Below are 26,675 nucleotides of genomic sequence, written 5' to 3'. Positions count from 1 at the left end.
TAATTTTGGATCAACTATCCTACCGACCATCCATTTGTTCTTTGGCTTCTTGTGTTGTATTGTTAATAGTTTGGTTGGAAATTCCTATCTAAGGATTTTATTCACTCCACGCAAAAGGATTCAGATTTGAGAACCTAAATCTTGTACGTTAGGTGTATCCAAGAGATATTTTGCGTATTTTTCCATTTAATGCTCATTTGAAACAAATGATCGAAAAATAATACCCTTATACTATGTCTTATTGTCTCTTATCATTTGGTTGCAAGTTCCTTTCTGGCGATTAATTTTGTGTACACAAAGACAGTTTGCAAGTTCCTTTCTCACGATTAATTTATGTACACAAATGGATTAGAAACCTTCATCTTGTACTCGGGTATATTTAAAGTTAGGTGTACTCGAGATATCTTCCTTATCTACCAATTTAATGCTCATTTGAAGCAAATAAGGCCAATAAGTCAAACATTCCTTTATACAAAACACTTTAGATATACTTCCTGTATTTCTAAATTAAATTCACTACTTGAACTTTACACATGTTATTAAGTAAATAATGTTGGATTGGTTAAATTGCAAATTTTCACAATACTCTCAACTTTGAATAATTTCTACCAACTTTGAGCTTTTGACATTTTTACCCCTACCTTAAATGACCAGAATTACCATCGTGCCCCTTGAGTAACATTTTTTGTTACTCAGGATGAGTAACTTGTATTTTCCGAATTTCTACTAATAGATAACTAAAAATATAAATAGTTAAAGTTCTGCATTCAAATTGAACAGAGGAAATACTTGGCACAAGATAATTTATGCGAATGGGACACATAATAACTGACCTAGGGTTTCGACACTAATTCCTGCAAATTTCAGAGCTTTAAGGATAGGGATGTGTAGCAACTAACAAGCTTTGAAACCAATCCAAGACACCGGGAATGATGGTTTTTCATCTGAACATCCTATGAATTTAGGGCTTTGTACACAGCACTACAAAGAATATGTTCATTTTATTATTTAGATAGAAACCAGAAGACTCGTTTAACAAATACAGAGTAAAACAACATTTGCTACTCCATATCAAACCAAAAGAAACACCAATCTATTCACAAAGATGAACCTCCTAAATTGATATAACAGATAGCACCATCAGAGCTGAAGAATTATATCTTCAAGTAACTCCGGTAGATTTACAGAACAAGAAAAACATTTTTGGTACAACGATGAATATCCCATATGCCAGTTCGACACCCTTAGCAAAGTCGAATCTAAAATCTACAACCCACTGCTAGAGAAGTTTGACACAAATCTTTTTGTCCAAGAAAAAAAAAAAAGGAAAACACCAAACTAAAATATAAAGTACACATCCAGGCAAAATACTAGTAAACATGCAACCTTTCAGACCTCAAAGCAAAACAACGGCTGTCCTTTCATCAGGATTGTGTGGGGCCTATCTCATGTTCACCACTGGCCATGGAGCCAATCCAGGTGCTGGCAATGAAGGACGTATAATTGGTACACGCTTCACCACTGAAAATGCTTCATTAAGCCGTGCAGCACGACTCATGAACTGAGATACCTTCTGCAAGACACCAAAAGCACAAACAGCAGTGTTAGAGAGATATTCACTATAAAAGTATGCTAACTAATGAAGAAATTAATGAGGTAATACATATTAAAGCATAACAACGAGCTTAGGTGTTGCACATATACAAGACAAATTCATTCTTTTCAGTCATGAGTGAAGTTGATCACACAGTTATGATAATTTGACATCCAACTTCCACCAGACCACAACTACAGGCCTGCAGTGATATAAGGACATCACTTTTGTCCAAAAAGATAAGATTAAAAAAATATATTTGCCAGAACAAAAATAAAAAATTCTCAAATATTTCTATGGTCATCCCAGAAGGTAATAAAAGGGCCAATCAGCCTACTAAGGACAATTGAGAGCATAAAAATAGAAAAACAGTTAGTTTTAAGGAAAATGTAGCCCCCGGTTAGAGCGGCGGTAATAGATCTCATTTTGAAAGAAAAATTACGAAGCTCTTCTATTCTGGTTCACGGGTGCAGGAAGCACGAAAACAAAAGACCAAGGAAAGAAAGAAGAAGAATTTTCGATATACTTAGCCTGTCCTCCACCAACCCGAGGCACCGCCTTTTGGGCGAGTAGCTTCACGCCCTCGATGATCGCTTTTTTAAAAGTCAGTGGGGGGCCCTGTCGGGCTCCTCCCCTGTTCAGATCTTTGAAGACAACCCCTAGAAAGGCATATTTCGAATATAGAGGAGTGAAAGTTCCCAAAAATCAACGGATTCCGCCGCTGCAAGGCGAGAGAGCAACTTGTCTGGTCTTGCGGTGCACTCACTCTAAAGGGCAGGTAGTAGTGGATTGGGTCTTTTCGAATATCTTGGATTGAGAGTCTGTAGTTGACTTTTGTTCTTCCTTTGTAATTGCAGGTGGATGTTAACTTTCTCAGATGCCGGGTGGTGGAACGATCGATTCAATCGAAAGGCTAGGAATCGTCATAAGGGGGTGAGGTTGCGCGCGAGCCCCGGAGGAGGGCGTCACCCCCTGGGGCAGTGAGCTTTCTCGGGGTTGAGTGACCTGAGCGATTTCGATCACCTAGCAGTACCCGAATCCATTTACGATCCCGAGTTTCCAGACACATCCGGAGACTTGTATATGCCATCTAAAACGAGCGACGCGACGGCATCCAGAGCTTGGCACCAACCCTGTGGAAATTCCTTCTAAGGATTGCCGGCGGTCCATCGTGCTTGCGGGTTCGGTTGTGCTTCCAGCAGTAAAAAAATGAATTACAAGGGGCATAGACGTACGACTAGGCCCTGGCGATTCCACAGCCTAGCCTGTCCTCCACCAACCTGAGGCACCGCCTTTTGGGCGGCTTACATGTTTCCTGCCACTAAAACTTCCGTTTAGATAGTCGGGAGCCATTTAGGAAAGGGCTCGTTCCGGGGAACTATTTCATTTATAAAGACTTGGAATTGTTTGATCTCTTTCATTTCTTCTTCTTCAATCATTGATAATCCAGTGTGCAATTCATTTTGATGTTAGTCATATAGGTTGCACATAATCGGAGCTAGAAGAAAGGGTAGGTTTAATCTGAAAAGTACTCTTTCATGTTAAGTTAATTGCGTTTCGTAAAAAAATCTTTATATTCGGATCAGGAACAATCGAAAAAAGCCAGACTAGAGCGGTATCCCTTTGAATCCTGAATATGGGGATACCTCCCGTTGTACCAACCTACATATGTCTTTCTTCCATCACAATAGGTACTCTTTTTATTTCCTTTTTTTTTATGAAAAATGCGATGCGAAATAAAAGAAGGATCCTCCCGCAGGGAATTAGACCCTACTCTTTTTATCCCCTCTTCACAGAATCTGGAGAGATGAATTGATCGCTTGCAGCGCCTAGGTCGGGACTGACGGGGCTTGAACCCGCAGCTTCCGCCTTGACAGGGCGGTGCTCTGACCGATTGAACTACAATCCCAGGAAAATTAGGTCTATAGCCTAAAAAGACTTTTTTTAATTCTATTTATTAGAACCATTTAGTTTCGCCGTGTTGTAACAGAAACAAGAATGATATACTATTTATATATATATAAATTCGTGTATACTCATAGTATAGTAGGCTAATTGATGAATTGAATCAAACAAATAGGCCTTTTTCTTTTTTAAAAAAGCGGTAGAGTCACGCTCTTTAAAGGCCCCAAGAAAGAGGCTTCAGTGATCACTTCAAATCCGATAAAGAGCTTCCACGAAACTCCTGTCTTAGTCTTCATTTTTTTTTGTTCTGGGACATAGATATTCAAGATATCCTATTATGAATCGCTAAAGTCTTCCTCCTTCTCCATTGTTCCAATCAGACCCGAAAAAAAAGAAATCAATCAAAAGTCAGTGGACCTGAATTGAATCATGACTATATAAGCAATTCTGATATTAAGATTCAATATAGATGAAATCGTGGAAGCGGACCTTTTCTTTCCTTGGACCACGTAAGAATTCGTCGTCCGATTGAATCTTCTTGTTCCTGGATGCTCTATCAAAATCCATCGCTATTCCTTTCCTCCACCGAGAAAGGTTCATTCCAAGTCACAAGAGCAATCTTTCTTTTTTTAATGAATTTTTCTTGTCGTTATGGTAATGCAATGCAAGAGGCCGGAAATCTGGTTGTTTCTGATGATGAAAAGAGCTTTTATGTTATGTTCCATTTTTGAAAACCCTTAAAAGTAGGTAATGTTAGAAGACGACTGTCGGTATCTGACCATCAGGGTCGGTATATCTTTGAAAGCTCAGACGGAGAGAAAAATGGATTCCTCGAAGGCTACTTAAGGAACTTTAATGCAAACCAGAAGGACTGGAGCTGTTGGATATTGCTCAGTACTACTATAACTTAACAACCAAAAAGCTCTGCGTCGAACTTCAGCCCCTTCGAGTTTGCCACGGGGCAACAGCCTCTGACGCCCCGCACCGTTGCGACAGGAGGGAGCTTGCCCATCAGCCTACTTTGCCAAGAGGTGGCAGGAGGATAGCAGAAGCTACCCAACCTACTTAAAGAACCTAAAGGCTTAGCCCGGTCTGAAGAAAGAAGAAAGTAGACCCTGTAGAGAAGCGGATAGAAAAGATCGCCTATAGACTCAAGCGACCAGCTTGGTGAAAACTCGCCCCGTATTCCATGTAAGTCAGTTGACTTCGATTAGACCAGACCGCCCCAGAGAGGAACGTGCCCACGAGGGCACCACCAGATGTTGTAGATGAACCTAACCTACTAAAGAAGAAGTTAAGTATATCATAGCTGACCGCACCATGGGCTAGCCCATAGACCGACTGCACGAATGGAATACTACTTAGTAAAGTAGAAGGGCCAACCTGAGAGCAAGTCAAGCTAGGAACGGGCTGAGACTTACGATTCCGAAGACCAAGTCAGAGACTACTGGACGCCTCGCAGAGCGACTCTCAACGAGGACGTTGAGACTGTTCGAAAAAAGAATTTCTTGGCTTAATCCACCCTTACTAAAGATCAAAGAGTACGCTTGTACTCTGGCTAATAAGGAAAAGGTTTTTTTTTAATCCAAGTTTGACTCTGATTAGATCCTTAGCGCAAGCGCTAAGTAAGCAAGCTACCTTATTGTAATAAAAACGAGGAAAATAACGTCAAGGAGAAAGGAACAAGGGGGCCAGAGGCACCGATCATTATATCTTTTCTTTTTCTCTCTTGTATGGAAAGAGGGGATGATATGTGGCCTAGTATACTTTCTCGTTTGGTCAACGAGACGTACGTACGTAAAGTCGACATAGCTCCATGTATATGTTCTTTGGAGCTAGAATCTATCAATAGAAAAAAATAATAGTGTAGTGAGCCTACGGCAACGAACATGGCTCAAGAGTGTCTATACAAAGTCCTTCTCTTCTTCACTCAAAGGGATAATGCAACCTTTGAATGGTACTTGATAAAGAATGAATCTTTTGGTTAGAAGTTATACGGATAAAAGGAAATGCCACGCTCCGCGTGTCACGAGATATGGGGCGTTCTAATCGAAGGCTCATACTTTTCGGCCTTATTACGGTAAGGCCAATGCACTAGCCAGCCAGTGTGGTGGCGAACACGCTGTGCTGTAAGCTAAGCTGTTCACCTTGTAGACGGAGGAGATATATAAAGTGTGCCGCGCGTGATTCATAAGATTCTATAAAAGCATCAGTCAAAATTATGTCTGTCAATAACATTGTACATTTTAGGACAGAGGAAGTAACGTTCAGCTTTACTAAATCTGAACTAGGAGTCTACAAATGCTCTTATACAGTTAGTCAAGAAGGCTACGTTAACTCACTATTACATTGAGGAGGTCGACCTAAAGACTGACAAGAAAAGTGTAGTGTGATTCCGGGAATATGAATTTACAACTGACTTTACCTTACCCTTCTTGCTACAAGGCGTAGCTTTATTTCTCACTAAATGTATCAGCTTTCTCCATCCCTTAGATCAGATCCCCCAAAACATACAAGACACCAAAAGTAAGGATAAGAAGTGATAGTGTCAACACCTCAATATCGCAAGTTCACAAACTGAAATGTACATTACTCACAACTTTAAGAGAATCCAGGGCCACAAAGTGAAGTGGAAGATGTAAACATGTCAACAAAGCAAAACTAATGACCAAGGTTAAGAGAGATCAACATACTACCAAAGCATGAAAAAGAACCTGTGGTCTAATCTATGAAGACGGGTGATGCCCATGAAAACAGCTAAGATGGAATTTTTAAGTTTACTTGGCAATACATAGTACGGTAGAGAACATCAGCAAAAAATATCTTAGCTTAAAGCAATTCATCGGGTTGATCAACTGTGAAGTTTACTCAGCCTGGACAACAAAATAGATAGGCTATGGTAATGTGCAAATCACCAAGGTACAAAAGCTCGAAAACACCACAATAGCAAGAAATGTTGCAGATCACCCCCTCCCCCTAACAAACTGTTTACACAAGTCATATTCTCTGTTGGCCTGTTCCTGTGAAAGAAAAAATAAAGCAAAAGAAAACGGAGACAAATTTTGGATAATAGAACGGATATTTTTTTTTCTAAATAAAGGTAAATAATTAACCTTAAGTTGTTGAGAATATGATTTCCTAGTGGTCCATATGATTTCCTCCCAATATACAGATTTGGGATAGATTAAAGGGAATTGCACTGACATTCCGGTAAACAACATGTATATCCAGTAAAACTGTTCACATTGTCTCCAGAGGGCTAACACTTACCAGCTTCCATTACAAGAACTGATTTAAATTACAGTAGAAGGAAGAATTTCACTAATTAATTAAACCAATCAGACAAGGGTGGATTTTTTCCCCTGGTTCCAACAAAACCCGGTCTGCAACATTTTAGTCATTTTGACTATTCCTAATCCCCTCAATCCCCCAATTTGCCATTTTACTTCACAACGAAACTACCAACCGTGGTTTCCATATCACTTATCACATATAAATAACATACTGCCAGTTATTGTGCTACTCAAACACACTCCAGCAAAAGAAAAAGAGTAGCAAAATTGAGCGAATTGGCTACTATTCGCCATCAAACAGAAATATAATAAAGAGAGTTGATTTTTTTTCACTTGCACTTAACCTTCTAGCCTTTCTAATTCATTAAAAAAAAAAACAAAGGATAAATATGTTATAATACAGTAAATGACTAACACTAAACTATTGAGAGATATTTCAAAAATAGGAATGAAAACAAAATCAGTTTCCATATTTTATTAGGCTTATCATTCTTTCATGTGCTAGTGGTTGACTTACTTGACTTATGCAAAAAAAAAAAAAACACGTTTATCAATTGAGTGACTCATGACCGAACTTTATGCAGAATTTTCTCACTCCCTAATAAGCAGAAACTATAGCACTAATACAAATACAATGAATACTCTCATATGCCGTCCATTCAAATTAGATTCATGAAAAGACATTTCTAATCCTTAATCACAGCATTTCAATTCAACACTCGATAAATCTATCACCGAGATTGGTTAATATTTTGGGTAAATCTAGCACCATTTCGGCTTATCAGCTGTTTTGGAATAAAATTACCCGAGATCAGTCAAGATTCATCCAAGGCAACAGCAATTAAATATATGTATTGCCATCAAACAAACAGCTTCTAACACATGATTTACCAACACAGAACACACTACTTTGTCACTTAGTTCCCAACCTTAAAAATGATCCTATTACTAGAAGTCTATAGCAAACAATAGTCTGGATTCTGGAATCATTATTATAATAAGAAGGCAAGTGACAAACAATATAAAACATTAGTAAATCATAAATATAATTGCAATTAATAAGAGCGATTGAAATTATGCAAAGGGAGAGAACATAGACCTTGTCATCAACAATGACCTTAAGCTGCAAGCCCTGTGTCTTGCGCTTCATCTTATACAGATACCGGCGTCGTAAAATCACGAAACCCATGATAGCAGCAGCAGCCATTGACAAAGACCAAACAGGACTAACCCTCAGCACACAATACCTCAAAACTTCCAAAGGCACCTTCCACCACACTACCTTCTTCTCCTCATTCGACTCCGAAATCGTCTCACTAATTCCTCTTCCTTCTCCTTCTCTTTCTCCTTCTTCTTCAGCAGTCACCAAGCTTCCACTCGAATTCGAATACGAATGCTCAACAACTTCTTCAGACTCTACTCCTTCAACCTGATCAACAACATCAGAATCATGAAATTCCCTAGAAACTTCCGTGTTATCCCCATTAACAACAGAATCAAAAGCACAATCAGAGTGACTGTCAATCAAAAGCAGCAAATTTCGAGAATCAGAAGGATCACTGGAATCAGAATTACGACTACTACTGCTACTGATTCTCTCTCCTCTTACTGCTATACTGCTACCACTCGGATCAATCCAACTAGGGTTATCCGACGATTCTTCATCTTCTTCAACCCCAACAGACTTCTGATGCGAATCAAGCGAAAAGTAATCAGAACGAATAACACCCACTTCATCAGATGAACAGGAAGAAGCATAAATTCTGGGTTGTTGTTCATCTTTAATCTCGGTTTTTTCTACTTCAGGAGAATCATGAAGCAACACCTCCCAATCCCAATCATCCATTTCCCAGAAAAATTCAACAAAAATTCAACAAAACCCCTAAATTTTAGGCAAAAAGTAAATGAATTTGGGGGGAAAAAACGAACAAGATAATATCAATCAAATCAAAAAAAAGTAAAGAGTAGAAAAATAGGGATTAGATTCTAGAAGTGGGTAGCCCATGAATGGAAAGAAGGTACCAGATTCTTTCTCACTTCAAAATTCTTTGCGATTATTTTAATTGATTTGATTTTGGATTTTTTGAGTGGAATTAAGCAGGAGAAATACTATGATGTGCGAAATTAATTTTGAATCAGAAATCAGAAGACAAAAAGAGGGTTTATCAAAATAGAAATGAAATGATGATGATGATGATGATGATGATGATTGATGAATTTGAGAGGTAAGGTACGTGTTATTTGGAGAGTATCTTGATTTTCTGTCTCCTTATCCATCATATCACAGAGTATTATTTTTTATCCCGTATATATACCACCTCCGTTTTTTAATACTTCTTCTGTTTTTTTAGTCTTATATTAATAAAATATACTTTCTCCGTTTCTTATTTCTTGCAACATTTGCCATTTTGGGTGGTTTACATTTCTTGCAACAAACTTTTTTTTTATCCTTATTTGGAAACTTTTTCGATCAAAATGACCAATATACCCTTACTAAAAATTTTTTAACACATAATGCTACCCATAATAACAACCCATTATAACCTTAATCTAAATTGATTATCAATTAAATCACACCAATTAATCAAACCCATTGTCTTTCTCTCTCCTCCATCTATCATTCCATCATCTTCATCTCTCATAATCAAATTCCTCTTTCTCTATCCTCCTTCATTTATCATTCCATCATCTTCATCCTATCATTCCATCATCTTCATCTCTCATACTCAAATTCCACTTTCTCTCTCCTCCATCTATCATTGCATCATCTTCATCTCTCATAATCAAATTCCAAATCACCTTTTAGTGGGTTTCAGATCTGATTGGTGGGGTTGGTGGCGTGGGTCTGATAGTTTCGTGGGTTGGTGGTCGTGGGTTCCGTGGGTTGGTGGCGTGGGTTGGTGGTTGTAGGTTGGTGGCGTGGATCTGGTGGTTTCGTGGGTCGTGGGGTTGGTGGCGTGGGTCTGGTGGTTTCGTGGGTCTAGAACTGGTCGTTTTCGATGGTGTTGGTGCCTTGGTGGTGTCGGTGGGTCTAGATCTGGTAGTGTCGGTGGTTTCGCAGGGGTGAAGGAGGGGTTTTGGTGGTTTCGTGGGTTAGGTGGGTGGATTTGGTGTGGTGGGTCTGGGTGATGGTTGTGGTGTCGTTGGGTGATTGCGGGTGGTTTCGGGTGGTTTCTGGGTGGTTTCTTTGGTGGTTGCTTTTCGTTGCTGGTGATTCTGGTGGCGTGTGTGTTCATTGGTGGTGATGCTGAACTTTTAGTTATTTAATTAATTATTCACCCTCTCTCCTTAATTACATTATTAACATACCCTTACTTTTTATTAAACATGCTTAAAATCTTTTGACTTGGGAACCGTGCAACCCCCCTTTGTTGCAAGAAATAAGAAACGGAGGGAGTACATTGAAATGATTCAAACAAGATCCCACATTAATATGTTTTATCGTATTTATAAACCACAAAAACGAGTCAAAGGTGTTGTGTAAATAGTGTAAAAGTCAAACGGTATCAACTAAAAAACGGAGGAAGTATAAAAGATACGTTTTGACTCTTGACTTTAGGACTATTTGCATACTTTTTTTTTTAATTCAAATTTTATGTTTTACAAATTTTATATATGATGAAAAATATAGTCATGTGTTAGATGTGCCACGATACTCCCTCTATTTTAAATATTTTTTTTAAAAAAGACATTTTAAATACTTGTTTCATTACTTTATACGCGGAGTTTTAGGATAAATTAGAGAAAGTAATAAAGTAAAAAGGTGGTGGGGTAAGTGGAAAAATAAAAAATTGTAAAAACGAAAAGTAATTGAGAGAATTAGAGGAGATAATACGGAGTATGAAATTATTAATATATGATTTATATTGTATCCACTCGTTGAGATAAATGAATCAAATATTGTAAAATCTTTCTAATTAATAAAATACTCCGTATGATTTTATATTGGGTCCATTAGCTACGAGAAATTAATTAGATATTGTAAAAGCTTTTCAATTAATAAAATATTTTCGTATAATTTTCATTGAGTCCACTATTTGAGAGACTGAATTAAATATTGGACAGAGTAAAAACTTTCCAAATAAGGAAATGGAGCAAGTATTTTAAAACAATAAGAAATGAAAAGAGGAACAAGTATTTTAAAAAAGAGGGATTATATATTTTCAAATTATGTATCTTTTTTAATAACTTTTGCTTATTAATAATTAATAATATAGAAATTCAAGAAGAGATGCGGTGCACAATAACCATCTAGAATATCATTTGAAATGTAATTATATCATACGAAGTGTGATTATATCATTTGAAAAGTGATTATATCATCAGAATGTATCATTCAAAAAATGAATTTATCAGAAAAAAGGTATCAAACAATATTTATATTATTCGAAAGATAAATATATCATTGGAAAGATAAATATATCGAACACTGGATTGTTTAAATACGTCTATATCATTGAAAATACGACTCACAATAAGATAATTATATTATCTAAAAAAAAGTGATTATATCATCTATAATAAAACTATATTATTTATAAGTAAAGCGGGAAAACGAGTTCGGGTCGGGTACAGGTTGGGTCAATTTCAGGTCAAATCAATATTCGGTTTGAGTTCGGATCGGGTCGGGTCAATTTAGGTTTTGGGTCAATGGTAATTCGAGTCGGGTCGAGTTCGGGTCAGGTCAATTTGGTTCGGGTTAGTCTTCGGGTGCAATTGTCGGGTCAAGTTTGGGTCGGGTCAATTCGAGTCGGGACAACCTTTGTCTATGTCGATGTTGAAATTTAACCAATAATATATTATAATTATCAATAAGTATATAGTATAACAATCAAATATTAATAATAGATTTATTAGGCAATTTCAGCAGTATTATATACACAAAACTATATTGTTTTATATGTATGTTCGCTACCATTGATTAACTAGTCAAAAATTCAAATTAGATATAGTGAATAGTGGAAAAAAAAATTTCAATGTAACACTTAAAAGATTCTAAGAGTAGTATTAATAACAATAACAAGTGTACATAATCAAGTGGAACTCTTTATGATTTACGAGTACTAAATTACGCACATTACTATGGTACTATACAGTATAACACAAGACTATAATGTTTGATTTAGGTTATTTTCGATAACGGTTTATTCGGGTAAAGTAATTAAGCCTTAAATTAGTTAGGTCATTTTGAGTACTTGTTAATTTTGAGTCTGGTTATTTCGGGTATAGTTTGGCTTGCTTCGGGTCCATTCAGGGTCAATCAATTCGGGTCAAAATCAGGTTGGGTCATTTTGGGTTTCAGGTCAACTTTGGGTCGGGTCAATTCGGATATTGGGTCACTTCGGATCGGATTAAGGGTCGGGTCAAGTTTGGGTAAACTCCACATCGAGTCGAGTATGCGTCTGGTCGGGCCAGTTTCGTTTTCGAGTCAATTTCGAGTTTACATTTTCGGGTCACGAGTCGGGTCATTCATGTCGTGTCAGGATGGCCAGGTCTACTTAGAAGTGTCAAATATTAGATCTACAATAATTTATTGTAGACTGGGTCCTTTCAAGACACTGTCAAGTTAAGGGATTGTATTGGACTTATGACCCCATTGAAGTGGTCAAGTTAGTAGATTAATGAAGCATGTTAGATACTCTGTATGACTGTGAGTTGAAATTTTTGAAATGGAAGCCAAGAACCTGCGAATTTTTTTTACTATCAAACTTCTTGCACTCAATCCTTATTAAAGAGAATGCCACATCCACTAAACTTCACTTGTAGAAAATTATTGACAATTTGACATTTACATGGAAAATGGTTTGACCATTCTTTAACATTCATCAAACTCACACCAAAACACGAACAAACTTACATTTTCCAATCCTCCCATTCGAGATTGGACCTTCCCACTATTTGCATTCTGTCAGCCTTGTTTAGCTAGTGCACTAAGGACATCATCCCAACCCACCTTCTGTATTAATACAACATTCCTAGAGTGGGCAAGCAAATATTGCAATCTGCACTTCCCGCAATGTACGAGTACAGAGTAAATAAACTGAATAAACATTGTTTCAAACTTTCAAAATGTTTGAAAAATTGAACTAGTTAGAAGAAAGAGAAGCAACCATGCTCATAAATCACCTTAGAACCCTCTATTTAATTTATCTCTGTAGAACAATGATGAATGGTGAAATTGGAGGATTAACTTGATAAACTTGTTTGTTTTCTTTTGTCAAACATGTCCTTAAACTCAGATCCCTATAACGAAGGATGCCACACCCACTCTAAACTTCAAAGGTAGCAAATTTTACAGAAATGGTTTAACCACTCCTTATAACTTCATCAAGCTTCCACACCAAAACAAAATGCAAACACAAAATTCTTCTCAAGCTTGTGCACGAAGGGGCCTAAACTTATCAAGCGGCCGATTCCTAAGAAAATCTAGCCAGGAGGAACAAAGCTTAATTTTAGAGACCTCACCCCAAGATGTAGAGACTTATCTATCCCATGATACTGTAGCTGATAGCTCTCCTAAGTCCTAACTCTCGACTGGGAATTTTAGTATGCCCTAACATTTCTCCATTCCGCTTCATAATAAAATCAATAATTGTGATTATAGCACCCCTACCACCAAAAACTCAACATCATACACCAAAGTAAAAGAAAAACTAAGCCTAACTTAAGCAAGCAAGAAGAGCTACTGTATTTATCAAGCTAATTCTTGGGCTCAAGGGAAAAATGCTTGCATTATGCTGCAATTGGCAAAGGGTGAGGGTAATGTCCAAAAGCTAACAAGTAATTACAATTCCAGCAAAAGCCTCTCCAAGTCTAACCAGTAATTTCAGTATCTACAATCGTGAGCAACAATTAGAAAAATGGAATAAAACAAATGACATTCCATCATTTCTAGCACATAACTCAATTGAGGGATGGTAAATATGAGGAGAGATTATTATATATTTCCGGATGCACCGTACACCCAACTAAAAGAACAAAATGTTTATGGGCGTACGGTGCACCTGGGTGTATATAACAAATTCTAAAAGAAGGAACCCAGAATTCCAAACAACAATGCACTACAAAGTAAGTTATACTTCCAAGCATAGATTTATAGTACTTTTCACCAAAAAAAAAAAAAAAAAGATTTATAGTACTTCGTATTAAACTTCAACTGAAAATCACAATAAAAACTCCTAACTTTGAATCAATTTTGGTTATTACTATCAGCCACTACAAATAAAAGCATGACATTAAACAGCAAAATGCAGTATCATTATCTTGCCTATTTCATCTTGGCTTCAGTAAACAAAACATGGCGATTAACACGAGGATCGAATTTACGGAACTCAAGCTTCTCTGGAACCTTCTTAGGGTTCTTCTTTGTCACATAGAAGAATCCAGTACCAGCCGACGAGACAAGCCTGATGAATATTGCACCACCCTTAGCCTTTCCCATTTTTCAAATTAACACACACAATAGGCCAATTACACCTGCAAATTGAGAATTTAAAGTATCAATTTTTGGTATTCCATATATAACAGCAACAACAACTGTTTGTGAATACAAAATCATAACCATTAATTAGGCAATCGGGAAAAAAATGGTTAATCAAGAAATGAAGACAGTAAATATTTGAGCAAGAATCAAAATCGATCTGAATAACTTGTAAAATTTGCAAATTAATTAATCAAATTCTAATGAAGATTGAGAGAGAAAATTGAAAGAAGACAAACCCTAGTAATTTAGGAAAGAGGAAATTCAACGATTGAGTAGCTTAAGAACTTGTAATGAATTGGTAAAGTTGAATGAAGGTTGAAGCTTCAAGTATCAATGGTGGGAGGCGGTGGAGGAGAGAAGTAGGAGTGGAATGGCGGGTCAAAGTTGGAACGACTAATGGGCTAAAGGCCTACAGATTGAATTTTCTTATTAAATCATATTGCATTTACTTTAAAACTATGTTACTTGGACTCGGGTAACCATGTCCAACATGGGTACGTGTCCAAGCGTTCGACTGGCCATTTTGTGAAAAAAATTCCATAATCTATCTATCTATAACTATATACTAAAGGCGAATCAAGAATGACATGTGTCATCTCCTGATTAAATATTTTCCCGCCTTTTTTTCTTTCTTTTTTTCTTATTTTTCTTTTAGTCAAACCTCAATAATTATAATATTTTATTTTCATATTTGAGGTACTATATAATTGGAATAGTATTTTTGGCCAATGACTATATATGTATAATCATTCTGTTCTTTTTCTCCAACTTTATTATTTTTGGCAATAAAGTCTATTTCAATTAGAAAAGAAAATATTTTAATAACATAGATAACTGTATATTCTTTGCTTTTCTACTCTTCCTATTAATAATATCATGTGTCAAATTTTTGTGCAAAAATATTTTCAACTAAGAAAGTAATAATCTTAACTAATCAATAAAAAAAAATGCAATTTATAAAGAATACAATCTTTCATTCCCTACTTCAACATAATAATGTTTGCAATAACCTATGAAAAATTAATTAAACAAAAATTATTATATTAATAAAAATTTATATATACTACTCATATATTATGTAGAAATCCTTGACAACTCAAGAACTCTAAATAAAAAAATGGTTATTAATTATCACAAAGTAAAATAAAATCAAATAAATTTGCGTAAAACATTGTGTTGAACAAAGTATGTTAACAAATTAGGGACGAAGGGTAAATCTATGTATGTATATATGTATCATATGGGTATTAATCTAAAATTTTCATTTTTTTATAATTTAAGGGGTAGCATAAAACCTCATAGTCCATAAATTAATTTCATTTTATTTTATTTTATTTGTTAAGTCTTTTGCATCAATAATCTTCACGTCTTTGGCATGGGTATAAATTTAAATTCTAGCTATTTTATTTCCCTTAAAAATAAACTTCGCACTTTGTTATATTTTTTTGGTACATAATTGTTGCAATATAATTCACTATAAAATTTAGGAAAACCGTGCATGGCACGGGACTTAAGCTAGTATTGAACTAAAAGTGAAGTGTCCGGGTGTTATACCCATGTCCGAGTGTCTGAGGGTCTGACACCGGTACGTGAGGTGAAATGAAGAGTCCGAGTAACATAGTTTTAAAAGGTTTGAAAATTTGGCCCAAATAACTTCATGCTTAAAGAAGTCAAAATTTCTACATTTCACAAAGAATTCCCAACAAAACATAATGGGTTGACAAGCCTCTCCTACCACTACCATAATAAAACCTACAACTATCATAACAAACTCCATTTATTCATCATCATCATCTCTTGGGCGCTTATGTGACTCTTGTAAACTCAAATCAAGCACCCTTGTGATAATAAGAAACTAATGAATACATAGACATCTCAATCCAAGAGCAAAGTAACAATAATGCTAGAAATAAACTGTAAACATAACTAGTGGCATGGGAAAGATAAGGAGAAAGCAAGAAAACTACAATGCAAAGTAGGGCAGCCATGAGAATGTATTCGGGAGGGTTATTAGTATAATATCTGATGTCTGAAGACTAAGATCCAATAAAACATGAGTATTTAATTAGAGACTTGGGAAGTTGGGAATGATGTTTATTCATTCTGGCTTTCACACACCAAATTCTTCCTACTCCGTATGATCTTCACACTCAATATTTTCGAGAGATTGTTACATACACCCAGGTGCACGAGCATGGTGCACCTAACAATAATCATCAAATGAAGAGCAAAAGCTAACCTTGGGTTACCTGGGTGCACCATTCATGTGGGTAGTGCTGTCAAATTCCAAACCGAAACCGTTTAACTGCCCGAAACAAACCGACCCAAATGAGAACCGAATCGATGTAAAACTGTCTTTTTGAAACAGAATCATGGTTAGACGGTGATTACCTTGGAAATTACAAATATGTGCTAAGTTAGTCTCACCAATTCAATCAATGCGACTTCGTCCCACCAGTCGAAAAGGAAGGAAGGTAAACGAGACGAAATGGGGTCAGTTTCACCCTTCTTCGGAGCTTGAAAGTCAAAGCCTCTATTGGTGCAAGTTGTAAGGGGTATTGGTCTCGAGTCGAGAAAAAGCTTCATCCGAAAACCGACCCGAACCGATCCGAATAATGTTACACCGTATAAGAACTGAACCGAACAAGTTCTAAACCGAACTTGAATCAAACCGAATCGAAAAAGAATCGAATTGTTTCTAACTCGAACCGCTTTCAACTCGAAAACAAATGAACCGGGATAAAAACCGTTTACACTAAACCGTTAACAACCCGCAACCTGCTTGCACTAAACTGTACATAAACCGAACAGCTTGCAAACCGAATCGTTTATTAACAGGATCGCTTATAAACGAATCGGCTACAAATTGCTTACTATAAAGAGAATATTAAAATCAAGTTAAAAGGGTGGTTTAAATGAAATTTAATTATGCAGACATGTTTACTACCGATCGAGCATTATTAATAACTGAATCGAAAAAGAACCGAACTAGTTATAAACTAAACCAAACTAGTTATGAACTAAACCGAAAAAGAATCAAACCAGTTATAAACTGAATCGAAAAAGAACCGAACCAGTTATAAACTTATCCGAAAAAGAACCGAACTAGTTATAAACTGAACCGAAAAAGAACCGAACTGTTTCTAATCCGAAACCGTTCCCAACCCGAAACTATTTGAACCGAGATAAAAACCGTTTACACCGAACTGTTAACAAACCGCAACCCGTCTGCAACGAACCGTTTACTACCCGGACTGTTTACAACCCAAACCGAATTAAATCAGCTCAAGAATAAAATGAAACCGAATTGAACCGGTAATTATTTAAACCGAACTGAAACCGATCCGTGAGAGACTTAAACCGATTTCAAACCGAACCAATTTAATACCGAACCGATTTCAAATCGAACCGAACACGAACTCTCAAACCGGTTTGACAATGCTACATGTGGGTGTATACAAAAAAAGTTCACAAGTGCTCACTCAATTGATAAACCACCACCCCCAACCTTCCTCCTCGTTAGTCATGAACCCAGCCAACCAGCCCCTTCCCCCGCCGGCACCAACCCAGCTCAGGCACTACCCCACGGCCGATCTCTTCCCTTTCCGGATGGATGTATGAGATTCTTTATAAACTACTCTACGACTACGAGAAGAACCACCGCTTCCGGGGGCAGCTCTAACGACGGAGAATTCAACTTCATACAGCGTCTTCGACCACCAACTGTGGTCTGAAAAAGCAACCCCCGACGAATAGGGTGGTTATGGGGTTGAAAGGGGAGTTGCGTTGAGGAGGGAGAAAGTGTGGAGGAAGAAGATGGTGTGGATGCCATTAATGGAGCTTCAATTTAGGGATTTTACTGCTTTTTTGGGGTTAATTGAGCATTGATGATGAATGAAGAAGTGCTACTGCTGCTAATTTCTAGGGGAAAAGGCTAGGCTTGTGGCAGGTGGTAGGAGCAATGCCGGTGCCGTTGTAGGGGAAAGGGAGGGATTCTGGTCGCTGCGGCTGCTGCAAGGGAGGGGTGGCTGGGGTGGGCGCCGGGTTTGGGGGTTAAGTTTTTTTAATTAATACTTCCTCCGTTTTGAAATACTTGCTCCATTTCTCCATGCGCGGAGTTTTAGGGAAAATTGGAGAAAATATTAAAATATGAAGATAGTGGGGTTGGTGGTAGGTAAAGTGAAATTCATTTTTCCGGTCTTCGGTCTGGTCCGGTCCAAACCCTATAAAAACGGTCTTGGACCGGACCGGTTTTTTTTATTAAAAATACGCGTGAAACCTTAAATAATGGTGAAAATTATCTTTAATGAGGTTAGAAAACTTTAATTTTATAAGTTTTTTGTACTAAACATACAAAAAAAGACATAAAAATGACGGTAAAATATAGTTTTTCCTTTATTTTTTTCGTGTTTTCCATAACTTTATTGAAAAATTTAGTATTCTTTTTAAAAAATTCTTAAATCGGGTCAAAGTGGTCCGGTCCGGGTTTTGGACCGATTCTTTCAGTTCAGTCCGGGTTCGATCCTAGCTAAATCGATCCGGTTTTCGGTTCGGTCTTCGGTCCAATTTGGGTCGGTCCATTCTAGTCCAGTCTTGGACCGATGAACAGCTCTAGTCTCAGGCTCTCAGCTGTGAAGAAAGTAGTCAATGATAATTTTTTATTTGGTTAAAATAAGTCGAGTTTATTTTTGCAAACTTTGGTTTTTGAATGTAATGTGCTTGATTTTGACCACAACACTTAGTTTTTGATGCTAAGATGGTTTTGATTATTAGTTTTTGAACATATCAGTTAGCTTTTAATGCTAAACTTTGAGTTGGTTTTAAAAAACCTATTTTGGATAATGAAGCAATTAAACTCAAGTTTTTATTGAATCTCATATGTCTTAGTTCTGGCAAATGTATGAGAGAGTGTAGTAATTTAAATAGCAATACTCATTCCTCTTCTTATTTAAATACTCATTAGGTAATACAAGGTACTCCATACATAAACTTAAACCACTGACATGACTTATTTTAGGGCAACTACCAGTACAATCAGATACACTACAATAGCTTCCTACCAACCTTATGGATATAAGTTGCAAACTCTTCTGCCTTCTGTGTGAACTCAACAAACTCTTCTCACAATACTTTCACATACGACATTTCATCAAGATTAGTAGAACTAAGCTCCTTTTCCCTGATAATCTTGTCTTCATCAACCCATAAAAACATACCTCAATGCCTACACTTGTAATAAGCTAAGGCCTCCTTGATATCAGCAGCCCTAGAAGGAACACAGTTGTAGTATATGCATCTAAACCACATGCCCCTATCATTCCCCCTACAAAAAGAAGTCATAGAATTTGAGCAAAAGAAAACAGAAAATGAAAGAGATAGGTGAGAAGCAGGGGCTATTGCAGTATATAAAGGGGGGAGTAACATAAAAATTTGTCGGAATATGGATAAAGAAAAGGGGAAAGTTGGAGGGAAAAGTTTCAAAAGGGGGTAGTTTTGTATTTTCACTTTTTTTTTTTTTTTAAATTGAACATAGTATTATAGGTTTCCTATCATTTGATTAATTGATTAATCACGTTAGTTAATAAGCATAAACTTGGGGTGTATCATTAAGAAGTCAAAAATTAAGTGGTGTACCATTGAGAAAAGTCAGAACTAGAGGTGCACCAATGGGAATTTCCCTTTGTTTTTTAATGATCTCAACTTAATTTTTCAAGTATTATAAAAAATCTCAAAAGCTACATAATACATGTAGACGTAATTAGTAAACGTAATTCTAAAATGATCTAAAAAATTCTTAACAATAAAACCAACTAGAGAATGGTTAGTGAAAATTCTAGAACATTATGGCTACATGAATGACAAAAGAAAATCTAGAATCTTTTAGCCCTTTATTCCAAGCTCCATCATCAAATATAAATATAGGTTATGGACATTCAATTAAGGAATACACACAAGAATTTATAATGATATTATCGTATTACTACTTAGAACTCATCCCTAATATTTCAGGGCATAGTTGATTAATTATTTTCGATGTTTTTCGTCGTATATTTTTTAGAAGAATTTTCCTACATTAAATGTGTTATGTTACCATTTGTCTTGCCTTTATTAATCTCTTAGTTATACTTCTCAATTTTTATATCTTTTTTGTGGTGCGTTAACCACGAAACTGATAATTTGATATGGTTGATGCAATTGGTATTATTTAGGCTGCTTTTAAAAAGATCATTATTCTTTAATAAAAAAAATGAACGAAATGAAACTAATAAAAATATAAAGGCAAAAGTAGGAGAAAACAAATTTGAGGTATTTTAATTTGATCATCTTTGACGATCTGCATCATTCTAAATTGAAAATCTGTTCAATAAAAACAAACAAAAAATTAATAATAAAAAAGAAAAAATAAAAAAGAAAAGAAAGAAATTTTGGTAGACAAAATCTTGAAATTATTGAATATCATGATCATACCTTCGAGCGAGAGACTTCAAATTGCATTTTATGACTGTTTCCACGTAGGCACTCATTTCGTCTTTTGTGTTATCCTATGTACACCAACCCAATATAATTCAATGACTGCGGTGGATTCTCGGCCTTGATCATCGACTATAACATGTAAACATGGAGATAGGGAAATTCGACAATCGATGCTGACCTCTGATGGCAGAATCTGATAAAACATGATGGTTATCTTCCAGATGAGTGTCAAGTATTTCCTCCGAATCTGTGAACCCGGGTCGTCTCCTTGTATGATTTGACAATCTTTGGCGAAGTGCTGGTAATAATGTGGAGCGTTGAAATTTCGAATTACGAATCATATTGAGGAAATAGGCGCGGGAATAATTAGTGTCACGCTTGAACAACATTGGTTCTCTTGACCATGGAGGGTTGGAGGGGTGGGAAGAAGAGAAAGATTGGATTTTGACATTATTACTTAGAGTAATTGAATTGAATTGAATTTTCTAGTTTTGCAAATTAAAGAACCAACTCTATTATGCAGTATTAACATAGTAGGGGCTAGCTAGGGTATCTTTATGTATATTTATAGAACTAGAACACGTATTAATTAATTAATTGCTTTATTGTGAAGTGGTCACACCGTGTTTTGTGTATCAAATTGACTAAAAACAAAAAAAAAAAGCCCTACTACCTCCTCCTCCCATTCACTATCAACGGAGACGACCCCTCCTTGTATTGGAAACGGCCCCCTCCCCCGCCCTTTTCCCACTATCGTCAGTTCGTGACCGTTAAGGTTCTTTAATCCAGGCAAAACTTTTTTCTGTGTTCCACCCGGTTCACCCTTTGGGCTAATCCGGAGTCGGAGATCAGTTCTGGGTGATTAGGTTCCAGTCCCGTCCCAATTGTTGTTCCGGGGATCGAACACGGGTCCTCCCTACCAAATGTAGTCCCAATCACCAATACACCAACAACCAATTGGTAAACCAAGCGAAACTTAATAGCGAAATGGTGAGTTTTTGTTCATATTGATATAGATCTATAGATACTAAGTATAGATATAGATATATTTAAATACTAACTATAGATATAGATATGGATAAATTTTATTGTAAATAAAACTCTAAATTAAACTTTTTCTTTGCTCTCCTTCTCAACCTAGCCACCATATTAAAACTTAGGGGTTGTCGTCGATTTTTGTTAATGGTAAGCCCTAAAATTCTTTTTTAATTTAATGGTTTTAGTCAATAAAGATCACCATCAGTATGGATTATAGTCGGTCCCTCCATGTAGGGTTCAGTCAGTCCCTCCATGTGGGGTTCAGTATTGTTTATTTGTTTGTTTTTAGTTTGTACAGGGATATAAATTTGGAAGATTCGTCTTACAAATTTGTGGAACTGCGTGTCTGTTGATATAAGGGTGCAGATTTAGAAGATTCGTCTTGCAATATTGCAGATCTTAATGACCAATCAAGTTTGGCTTTTGACATTATTAGAGGAATTAAATTTTCTTGTCTTGCAAAGAACGAAGTTAAATGGTCTAAACTCGTATTCTCTCTCTCTCTCTCCTCCTTTCTCTCTCCAAAACCCTAGCCTCCATTGTTGAATTTTGAAGGGGCTTCCATCGATTTTAATCGGTGGAAAGCCCCAATCCTTGTTTATTTATTGTTTTTTTAGGTTTATAATAATGCTTCCTCCTTTTGGGAGGAACTTTTCTCCCTCGAAAGAAAGGGTTTCCGATCTCCTTCGAAAGACAAGGGTTTTTCGACCTCCTTCAAAAGACAAGGTTTATCTCCTCTTTTCGAGGGAGAATTTTCTTAGGTTTGAATCCATGGTAGTAGATCTAATGCATTGTCGTGAAATTATTTCGTTGGTGAAAAAGTTATCAAGTTTTCGAATACGGACAGATGAATCAGAAGGAAAACATCCTCACGGCTACAAAGGATCGTTAGATTGTCTCTCCAACAAGGCTGTAATTTTCAGCGATATAAGCGGGAGATGCTCCGCAGTGCAAGATCTACTCGACGATCGTAGTTTTTATGAAGGAAAATTCTATTTGATTCAATATCTTATGTATTTGTTAACGTCGAATCTCTATTGTAGATATCGTATGACTTTTAATTAATGAAATATTTTTGCTATTCAAAAAAAAAAAAAAGTTAAATGGTCTAATATGCAGTAAAGTAGTAAGGGCTAGCTAGGGCATCTATATTTATAGGAGTAGCACACATATGGTATTTCGTCCGCTTCTTTATTTTTAGGAAATTTTTTGATTTGGAGGATACTCATCCTACTGCTACTAGGATTAAGATTTTATCTTGAAAAATTTGTAAATTGCAGCTATTTAAACTTCGTATCTTGCAAATTGCAGCCATTTTTTTTTAAAAAAATTGCAAATTACAACTACAAGTTCGTATAAATTGTAAATTGCAACCCGATTCAACTTTTTATCGGTTTACATGTTGAAAAATCTTCGATTAAGGTTTTAGGGGCCATTTAGCCCTTAGGGAACCAAATTGAGCTCGAAAACAAAAATGTATCGATTTATGGAAACTGTAAAAATGAGACACTAACGTTATTTTATTTGCTAATTCCGAGCTCAATTCGGACCCCTAAAAACTAAAATGGCCCCTAAAACCTTAACTAAAGACTTTTCAACATGTAAACCGGTGAAAAAGTTGAATCGAGCTGCAATTTACAATTTATACGAACTTTTGGGCTGCAATTTGCAAAATACAAATTTTAAATGGCTGCAATTTGCAAATTTTCCTTTTGTCTTTTTAAAATTTTCTATCCTTAGGTTTTTAAACTATATAAACAATTCAATTAATTATATACTAAATATCATGCTTATGTACAAATCAATCTGCTCATTATATATTATACTCGTAACTAGTACTACCTCCAACTAACTTATTACTCCCTAGTCTCCTTCTGTCCCTTTATTACATGCCTATTTCTCATTTTGCATGGGAATTAAGAAAGTTAAAGATTCCTTAAAACTAATAATTGGGAGTATAAATATGCATGTGGGTTAGAGAGAGATAGAGAGAAAGAAAAAGTGGTTAGGAATTAAGAGAGAGAAAGTATTGGGAATTGATGTTAAAGTACAAAAAAGAAAAAGAAAAAAGGTGACAAATCATCAAAAAGAGAATAATATTGTAAAAAAGTACAACCTATAAATAGATTCAGGCATTTAATTTTGGTCACCCCAAAAAGGAATACAAGCATGTAATAAAGGGACGGAAAGAGTACAAATCAATTTAATTCTATTTTAAGTAACTAGTACTACCATACTTATTATAATAACTAGTTTTTGCCCTGTGTAATGAACGGAATTATAAAGTAAGATTTATTATTAATAATAGTCAATTGAAATAGAGTTAATTGAAATTAAATAACTTATGTAACTACTTTTTTTTTCAAATTTGAATTTATTAATGTATGTCTATCCTTTAAATTCTTATGTGTTGCATATTATATACGTAGTATATAAATAACATTTATTAACAGAATTTTAATTTTTTAATAGAATTTTTTAAGAAAATAAATAAATAGCATTTTGGAGGGAAAAATTTTCACAAAATTATGCCAAGTGTCCCCTTTGGTGATTACTTTAGTATATAAGTATATAGATATAGATAATATAATTGTAATTTCTAATAGAATCTATATATATGTAAAGGGGAGTTTTTCCCCGAGTTTTTAGAGAGCCACGTAAGATTTAATTTTCTTAGCGCGCCATGTAGGATTATAAATTAAGATGTAGCCAATTAAATAAGAGATTATTAATTTCTTTTATAATTAAATAATTCAAATGCCACATAAGCAAAATTGACGAATGAGTTTTTAATAAATTAATTAGATATTATATATTATCTTTTGAAATTAGGAATTTTATCTAATATTTTAATCACATAAATATGAAAATATTTTTTTTTAATTATACTAACAAACCGTGCATCGCACGGGTTTCATCTAGTTAAACATTATAACTGAATAATATACGGGTCGGAAATAGTCTAATTTCCAAAAATATTAGACTATCTCCAACTAGCTTATTAACCAAGAAAACTAAAACCTTAAATAATAGAAGTGAGAAAGGAGTATTGATAAAAGTGAGAAAATAGTATAGAGTAGGTACAAATTCTTAAATGGACCTGGTTCACACTAATTTATTGTGGACCACTACTATTAGAGAAACTATGGTTGTTTTATTAATAAAAAAAAAAGTCACTATAATAAAAATAAGGTCACTATGTTGAAATAAAAGTCATTTTAATAATATATACGCTATAAGAGGTTAATTTTTCAATGAAGTATTTTATATAGTGGTCAATATAAATAATAAAGATCACTATGTTAAAATTAGGGTCATACGCCTTACTTCAACTTGACAATAATATTAAGGTTATACTAGTTTTAATAAAGGTTACTATGCTAAAAATAAGGTTACTATGTCAAAAATAAGGGTCAATATGTTCGATATAATGTCAGTTGCGTGTGTATAAACCCGGGTCCACAATAATATTATTGTGGACCAGGTCCACGCAAGCTTTCTGTAGAGTAGGTGGACGCGTTTATTGATATCCTTTACTTCTTTATTCATATAGTAGCTCTTTTAGTCATTAGCCAAATAACTAAACTCGTTATTTCTATATTAACCGTAGTACCTTACCATACCCCACCTTCTTTTTAGGGGCCGTTTGGTTCGCACGAGGTAATCAGAATGGAATGAACAAAGGGAAAGGAGGAGAATGGAATGAAAATACCTAAAATTTGTCAGGTTGTTTGTTTTAAAACAAAGGGAAACAATCCCTCTATTCCCACCACCACACCACCACCACACAACCAACTAAGTCATTAGCTTTCCACCTTTTTCAGCCACCAAACCACTCACCGCACCTCCCCCACCGTTCGCCAGCGTTCCCCCGTCCCTCGTCGACCCAGCGGAGGTCGTCCCTCCCCCAAAAACTTCCTTAGCCCAGAAAACCCTAGCACCGCTGAAACTCGTCGTGAAACTCATCGAACGGCCCTCCCCCACCCTCGAAACCCTAGCAGGAAGTTTATCAGTGAAGAGGATGGGTTTTTTAGGGTTTTCGATGGTCGTGGAGGCTAGGGGAAGGGGCGGCGAACGTCGGGGAAGGGGTGGCGAACATCGGGGGAGGGGCAGCGACCGTCGGTGGAGCCTTGGAGGTGCGACTGGTGGTGGAGGTAAGGTATAAGGGTGGTGGCTAAGTGTGGGTGCGATGGTGGAGGGGTGGCTAAGGGAATGGAAAAGTCTAGGGGGGTGGGGAATGAAGTTGGAAGGATTTGGGGTAATGGAGAGGGGAAAGGGAATGATAAAAAGTGCTAAACAAACAACAACAAAGGGAATTGGGGCAGCTGATTCCCATTCCCTTTGTTAATTACCCCCAACCAAACGGCCCCTAATTTTTAACTCCTCAAACAGAGATGATTTTTTGCCGTAGTCAAAAACCATATCACATTATCACCTATATATGGAATTTTGTTGCTTTAATTTATTGTGGCTCGATTTACATTCCACTACTGTAAATACTAATTTGACTAATATGAAGTATTTACTACCTCCGTTACATATTATTTGCAACAATTAGACATTTTCTCTCTCTATTTTATGTCAAATTGTTGCAAATAATGTGTAACGGAAATAATATTTTCTTTTTAACCCGTTTTGATAAATGCAAATATTTAACATTTAAAATGCAACTCATTTTTAGGCCGAGCAATGCCCCAAGTTATGGCAGTAATTTCATGATCGAAATCTTTATTTATATTTAATTTTAATGGAATGACATATAATATATGTTAATAGCTTAATGACACAAAAGGTAGCATATATTACTTGGGCTATAGCCCCATAATTACAACCTAGTTATTCAAAGCAGTGCGCACTTCAAAATGCACTCTTTGAACCATATAAGTAC

General features: G+C 36.0%; 1 protein-coding gene and 1 non-coding gene across 2 annotated transcripts; both read right to left on the bottom strand.

Moving 5' to 3' along the window:
- Window positions 1–1,161: 1,161 nt before the first annotated feature.
- On the bottom strand, window positions 1,162–9,009 carry LOC145614409 (uncharacterized). Its single transcript, XM_081669460.1, has 2 exons — window positions 7,892–9,009; window positions 1,162–1,573 (listed from the first exon to the last, which is right to left on the bottom strand). The coding sequence occupies exons 1-2, from the start codon at window positions 8,636–8,638 to the stop codon at window positions 1,442–1,444; spliced, it is 879 nt and encodes a 292-aa protein (XP_081525586.1). The 5' UTR covers window positions 8,639–9,009; the 3' UTR covers window positions 1,162–1,441.
- On the bottom strand, window positions 3,430–3,503 carry TRNAD-GUC (transfer RNA aspartic acid (anticodon GUC)). Its single transcript has one exon. It is a non-coding gene; the product is annotated as a tRNA-Asp (tRNA).
- Window positions 9,010–26,675: the final 17,666 nt, after the last annotated feature.

Source organism: Chenopodium album, chromosome 25, assembly GCF_948465745.1.
Source record: "Chenopodium album chromosome 25, dcCheAlbu1.1, whole genome shotgun sequence".
NCBI lineage: Eukaryota > Viridiplantae > Streptophyta > Magnoliopsida > Caryophyllales > Amaranthaceae > Chenopodium > Chenopodium album.
This window is presented reverse-complemented; position numbering and strand designations above follow the sequence as displayed.

What these genes read in the sequence shown, in the direction of transcription:
- LOC145614409 (XM_081669460.1), bottom strand. Translation starts at nt 8,638, where the DNA reads ATGGATGATTGGGATTGGGAGGTGTTGCTTCATGATTCTCCTGAAGTA. An exon ending in AGGTCATTGTTGATGACAAG is followed by an intron (nt 1,574 to 7,891) that starts GTCTATGTTCTC and finishes GGTGTCTTGCAG; the next exon opens with AAGGTATCTCAGTTCATGAG.